Source organism: Hipposideros armiger, unplaced genomic scaffold (genome assembly GCF_001890085.2).
Source record: "Hipposideros armiger isolate ML-2016 unplaced genomic scaffold, ASM189008v1 scaffold_556, whole genome shotgun sequence".
NCBI lineage: Eukaryota > Metazoa > Chordata > Mammalia > Chiroptera > Hipposideridae > Hipposideros > Hipposideros armiger.
Genome location: NW_017731906.1, coordinates 593395 through 600077, shown reverse-complemented (window position 1 = coordinate 600077; position 6683 = coordinate 593395). Strand labels below are relative to the sequence as shown.

Genomic DNA, 6683 nt, shown 5'->3' with positions numbered 1-6683 from the left:
GGCATCCACAGCTTCTCGGGAAAGGAGGTTTCGCCTTATGTCATCCCACTGGGATTAGAGGATGTGATTTGCTAAGTGCTCTTCCTGTTTCCAAAAAACGTTACACTGCTGTGACAGTGTCTGCGACTTGGCCTATTTTTCCGCTGGTTGCCCAGTGCCTCTGGGTCCAGAGATCCGCTTAGTCAGATGCAGTGCTCCTTGGACCCACCGTGCATGGTGGGAGCCAGTGGTGGGCTCCCATCCAGCAGGATCATTCTTGGAGGGAATGGAAAACAGTTTAGCCTGAAGAACACAGTTTTTATCCAAAATCGACTTATGCCTCTCAAAACGTACTCTTGATATAAGGGGCCCTTGGGAAAAGCTCTCCTGCCCATTGGCCTAGTTGATCAGCTCCATCCTGGCTGCCTGACATCAGTCAAGACCTACTGGGGACATCTACCTGGAAGTCAGAAATAGCATGAGGGCCAAGGCAGGTCATCTCCCCGCACCACCCCAACCTCCTGACCCTCCACCACCACCCCCACCAAAGTAATAGTGTGGACTTTTAAAGATCAAAAACACAGAATCATTGAGCATTTCTTTTCTTTAAATGAACAATGCTGTATTTTTCCTGGGCTACACACCAAGGAGGCCCAGCTTCTGTGCAGGGAGAAGTTGAAGCATTCCCCAAGGTTTCGAGAGAGGATCTCAGGTGTGGCGAGGCAGCATTCTGCACCTCAGTTTTACATTGGTGCTGTTGCTATTGGAGATGGTGCTTCCGGCCTTAGTTTGGTTGGCTGGTTTGGAGTTGGCTTCCGTTCGGGCTGGCAGGTGACTCAGTGCCTCCCTTCTCAGTCTGTCTTCCTGCTGAGACCAGCAGTCCCAGTCTTGCAGCGAGAGTGAATCTGAAGGCATAAGCCGGAGTCCCCTGTGCCTATTTAATGGCCTCCAGGCATCAAAGCCCATCCTTGATGGCACCTGCCCATTTGGCACTCATCAACCAAAACGGGTCCATTCCTTGGAGCAACCAGCCTCCCTCACTGGCCCAGCTTCATGATTTGGCAAGATGTTGGCTTCTGACCCTAGAAAGAGGTTTATTTTTGGAAGAGTTCCTGCCTTCTCCCTTACCCTCCACAGCTACCATCGGCCCCTCATCCTCAGCCTCTCTGCCATCACCTTCAATAGGATTTCAGTGCTTCCCCAACTTTGTTTTTTACAAGATGAGATTTCCTTTTTACCCACCCTTCAGACAGACATCGTTGGAGGGCAGAGGTATGACCAAGGGGAAGAAACTCCATCGTAAATGACATCTTCGTCAGCCTCTGATGGCCTGTTTCTCAGAATCATTGGCTGAGAATTAAGCCAAGGAACAGACCAGTACCTGATTTCTACATAGGAGTAGAGGATTCAAACAATCCCTAAGGATTGTTAAAACGGGGTTGAGAGTGGCCAGTGGGGGGTGCTTTTGAATAATCACGTCGGGCCAGGAGCAGAAGGTGATGGTGAGGCGAGAAAGGTGAGGAAAGCTGGGTCGTGTTTTTGTAACAAATAACAAGGTATCAGTTTTGGTAAAAAAAAAAAAAAAAAAGGACCTTTTTAGCTGTGACTTTCAAGTACCACCTTTATAGATGGCAGGTGTTTCCATTATGCAAAGACAAGGCTTTCTGTGTGAAATCTTAGAATGCAGTTTCACATCTGCAGCCTTGTTATGTGCGGCCGTCACCTGGTGAGGGCAGTGATGCTGAGCTTGGTGCCCAGGAGGAAGGAGATTGCCAGGCCTCGGCAGGGTCCCCAGCTTTGGGGTTTGATCTCCCGGTGCTCAAAGTCAAATCTATTCTCCATTCCTCACAGCAGCCACTATGCCCAGACTGTGGCTTCTGATCCTGAACTGGGGCCCGCCAGCTGGGAGGCTCCAGAAAGAACCCAGTCTTTTTTTTTTTCCCCCTTGCTATCCCCATTAGGACTAAAAGCCCTCCTTTCAAGGTTCATAATTCCCAGCTAGGTTTATACACTTGTCTATATTTTATTGAAGGGGAGGGGATTGAAAGAAAGAACTCTGCAGTTCATTCAACCTTCCCAAAACAGCAAACTCGTTTTAAAGACTCATTGCTCAGGTAATAGAAACTTTATCCTCTCCAACCTTTCCATTCTCAGAAACCAGCCTTGTGTACTTGACCACCCCAGACAGCGGTGAGCTCTTAGTTTTCATCATGAATGTGGAAGAGCAGAGTGGGAGGAGGCCTACGTGTGGCCAATGTTGGGTTTCTTACCCCCTCTGGAATGCCAAAGGCATGATACTGGGCCATCCCGGGGTCCCCAAGAAAATGTGATTGATTCTGCGGGCAACCTGCCAACAGAGAACCAACCCTTGGGCGGCTCAGCTATCCTGGCAGAAGTTGGGTCACAGATGTCTGGTGGTGCCCGGCAGCCCAGGTTTCACCCAAACACCAGAATCCCACTTTTCTAAACCTGCCTGTTGTTTTTGAAGACTTCTGAACCCGCAGCTTTGGCAAAAGGACTTTCCCAAGCTGCCTCTGGATAACCAACACTGGAGACTCTGGCCTTACCATGTGGAAATAGTTTTCCTGAAGTCTGGAACTAATTTTGAGAAGTTTTTTTCTCAATACTTTTGTGTTTCTAACACTGTATTCTTGACTGTAAATACCAACAAGGCTGTAAATAAATGCAGATGTAGATACCTTCTAGAAAAAAAAAAAGGCATAAAAACAAAACCAGAAGTGATCCCGTGTAGCCTTCGTTGACAAATAAAAGAATATTTTGTGTTTAAAGGTGTTTGGTGGCCTTTGTTTCGAAAGCAATGGCTGCCTGAGCCAGTCCTCTGAGTTTGCACTTCTAGATGCTTCTGTTCTCAGGATGACCTGCAGGACTCCTGTCCTCGCTCCAAAGTCCCTCTTAATCCTTCCAGATGACAACTGACAAGGAGAGGCATTTCCAGAGAACACAGAGACTCTGGGGCGTAAACATGAATGTCAAAGCACTGATGATATCAGCTATGCCCCCCCTGTTGCCCCCTGCCACATCCCACCTGCTGTCCTTACTGGCCTCAGGGACAGACTCCAAGGGGTGGGACAGCCCCACACTGCACTGAGAGCCTGTGCTCTGCCCCTGGGCACAGAGTTGTCCACTATACCATGGTGATCCACAAGGGGTGTCACTGGTTGCACTTTTAAAAATAAATGAATGCATATTCATTTATTTTTATAACCACAGAACACAACTTGGAAAAAAAAAGAAAATACCTTTAGCATTGTTTTTATTCTTTTTCCTCTGTATGTTCTTCAAGTATCTTTTTCTAAAATAAACATCTATGGTAGCAGTAATTGCAGCATACAGGTAATTTTTCATCCTGCTTTTCTCACTTAACCTCACATTTAACCTCTCAGTTCTAGAAGTCCCAGATGACAGCTGGCCACTTAGGAAAGTACATTTGCTAAGCCCAGTTCCCTGGTGTGAATGGCAAACCTTATGAAAATTCAAATAATGGAGGACAGGAGTCAGAGCAGAAGGCTCATTGGTCTCCCATTAGCCTCAGGACTGGCCCAGCACCAGGCCCTCTGGGAAGGAGCTTCAAGCTTCTGGCCCTTCCTTCCAGCCAGGCAACCATGGGCTTTTCAGGCACCACTGCCCCGACCGTCAACGCTTCTGTGATGCCAGTAGGCACCTGCAATGGTACAAAAGACCTGCTTTTGGAGTCAGGCCAAATTGGGTGTGGAACTTGGCTCTAGCACTAACTATACAGTCTTAGGCAAGTTACTGAACCCCTCTAGGCCTTGGTGGTCCATCTGTAACAAGGGTATTGATTGTACATACGCCTCCCAGTTACTGCGCAGATCACCTTAAAGGAGAGGGTAAGTCATGTTGCATATTGTTCAGAGCACAACAGGCCTTCACCCACATAAGTTTTCCACCCCACTCCCACCCCACCCACCTTCCTTCCAAAGTCTGGTACTCTTTCCACTACACCAGTGGTTCTCAAACTTGGGCCTGCATCCAATTCACCTGGAAGGCTTATCAAAACAGAACCCTTGGCCCCACCACCTGAGTCTCTGAATCAGTGGGTCTGGGATGGGGCCCGATCATTTGCATTTCTAACATGTTTCCAGGTAATACTGATGCCCCTTCACACTCTGAGAACCACTGCTCACTCCACTCTTCTTTATACTAGGTATGGAATAAGCTACTTAGCATAGCATTTGAGATGCCCATAGTCAACAAAACCTACCATGTTCAGCCAGTACAGCAGGTGCGTCAGGTCCTCCTCTGCCACTCCCCGCCCCCCTCTCCCCCACTACACTGCAGTCAGCCGCATGGGAACACCTCCCCCAAATGTACCCACAGACTTGCACACCTGTGCACCATTGCTCACACCGCTTCTTCAAGACCAGCTGAAGCCTCTCAGAAGGCACTCGCTGAGCACCTGCCACATATCAGGCCCTTTTCAAGACTGAAGAGTTTTGGGTATGAGGTCTCGAGCCTGAAAAAGGCTGTATTTATCTAATCCCCTGTGCATCCCCAGTGCCCAAAGCAGGTGCTCAGCTGTGGGTCACATAAGTCCAGCTTTCCCTTTGCCTTAGGGGACCCCCTCTCTGGTGATTTGAGGGAGACGGGGTTTGTCTCCTGTCCCCTTCTGAATGTGGCTACTGGGGGTTGTGCCTCTCTCCCCTGTGTTCCTGGCAAATCTGTTGCAGCTGCCACTGGCCTTGAGCAAGGAAACCGGGGTGGAGAACAGAGGAGTCTCCTCCCCAGCATACTCCAACCCTCGCTGCCCTCTGTAACCCACCCTGGTTGCCTGACTGATTCGAGATTTCCTGATCCATTGGAAACGATGGAGAAAGGTACAACATATGAGGAAGACCACTTTAACAGTGAGTATCAATATGCCTTTTCCATATCGAGGGGAGGAGTGTCTAAGAGTTAAACTTTGCAGGGCTTTTCGCTCTGGCTCATCCCACCCTGACCTGTTCCCAGTCCTCGCCCTGGCGTCTCCGTGGTTGTCTCTCCTCCCACACTGGAACTCTTTCTCCATGCCTCAGGCAATTACATCAGGCAATCCAGCGTTTATTTCTCAAGTCTGAATTCTTCAGTCTGGAGTAGCCCCAGGGTGGGCGTCAGCCACCGCCCTCAGGCCAGTCTCCTTTTAAGGACTCAGTGGCAGTAGGAGTTGCAAATATATTACTTTTTCATTAATTTTTATTAAATTTATTGGGGTGACTTTGGTTAGTAAAATTATATGGGTTTCAGGTGTACAATTCTATAATACATCACCTATATATTGCATTGTGTGTGCTCCATCCAGAGTCAGGTCTCCTTCCATCACCATATGTTTGACCTCCCTTACTCTTTTCTACCACTCCCTCCCCCCTTACCCTCTGGTAACCACTAAACTATTGTCTAGTGGTTGAAAACCACTAGAAACTATGAGTTTTTGTTACGTTGTCTTGTTCATTTGTTGCTTTCAGTTTTATCTCCCACATATGAGTGAAATCATATGGTTCACAACTTTTTCTGTCTGACATATTTCACTTAGCATGATAATCTCATATCCATCCATGTTGCAGTGTCAGGATTGCCGAGTGGTCTAAGGCGCCAGACTCAAGCGTTGCTTCCTCATATCCATCCATGTTGTCACAAATGGCAATGTTTCATCTTTTCTTACAGCAGAGTAATATTCCATTGTGTATATGATTTATCCTTCAAGAATCCAAAGCGTGTTTGTGGAGATACACACCTTTCAAGGAAAACTATAAATTCTTAGGAGCAGTAGAGTCTTTGATCCATCAGGCAAAATAGAAACATTTTCTTTCCTCCCCTGTAAGCTGCAAGCCTGCTCCTACCCACAGGGAAGTCAGTACCTGACATTATATGCAATGCTCCTGCTGTGTTTCTTCACTTTTGTCATTCTCTCCCCAACCTCCAAACTGTGCCCACTCCACTCTCTCAGGACTAAGTTTTTGGTTGTTGTTTTTTTTAAAGATTTTGGGGAATTGGGGGAGGGAACAGCATTGGGGAATCTGGGAAGGGGAACAGACAAGTTGCTGTCCTTTTGTTCTTCAGTCTAGTTGTGGAGGACGTTGCTTCACTGGCCCATGTTGGTATTATCATTGCACTCTTCCCGGCTGAGGCAGATCGGTCGCCGGCCACTGGACTGCTGCTCATGGCAGCTCTTGGCAGCTCATGCCCACTGCCGGCCAGTCCCACTGCAGCCTATGCCATCACTGGCAACTCACAGCAGCCCAGCTCCAGGTGGAGCAGTTGTTCACCATCTTAGCTGTAGAGGGCGCAGCGTCACTGGCCCTCATATGTGGGATCCAAACCGGGGCCCTGCTGCTCACAGTTGGCATCCCAAGCCCACTCCTAACCAACATGCCACTCAGCCGACCCAGGACTAAGTTCTTAGAGTAAAAATCCCTTCCTCAGTCTGAGAGAGAGAAACAGAGGAAATAGAGTCATTATTTCAGATACAGATATTTATTATATAACCGAGTGGATGGATGGATGGAGGGATGGATGGATGGAAAGCAAATGAATGAATGCCATAACCAGGCCCTAGGGAAGACCTAGGTGAGAAATTGCAATTGTTCAACAAACATTTAATGACCACTTCACATATGTAATCTAAGTAGCCTTAGAGGACCTAAATATTATAAAGCAGCACCCTTTGCTTACACATCATTGCCCAACCA

The 6683-nt window shown here is 47.9% G+C and overlaps 1 protein-coding gene across 1 annotated transcript in view; it reads left to right on the top strand.

Moving 5' to 3' along the window:
* Window positions 1-4394: 4394 nt before the first annotated feature.
* Window positions 4395-6683, top strand: part of NARS2 (asparaginyl-tRNA synthetase 2, mitochondrial) — a 166937-nt gene continuing 164648 nt past the window's right edge. Inside the window, exon 1 of the mRNA XM_019623625.1 lies at window positions 4395-4865. Coding sequence (XP_019479170.1) covers window positions 4845-4865 — 21 coding nt within the window. The 5' untranslated portion in view covers window positions 4395-4844. The remainder of the gene's footprint in view (window positions 4866-6683) is intronic.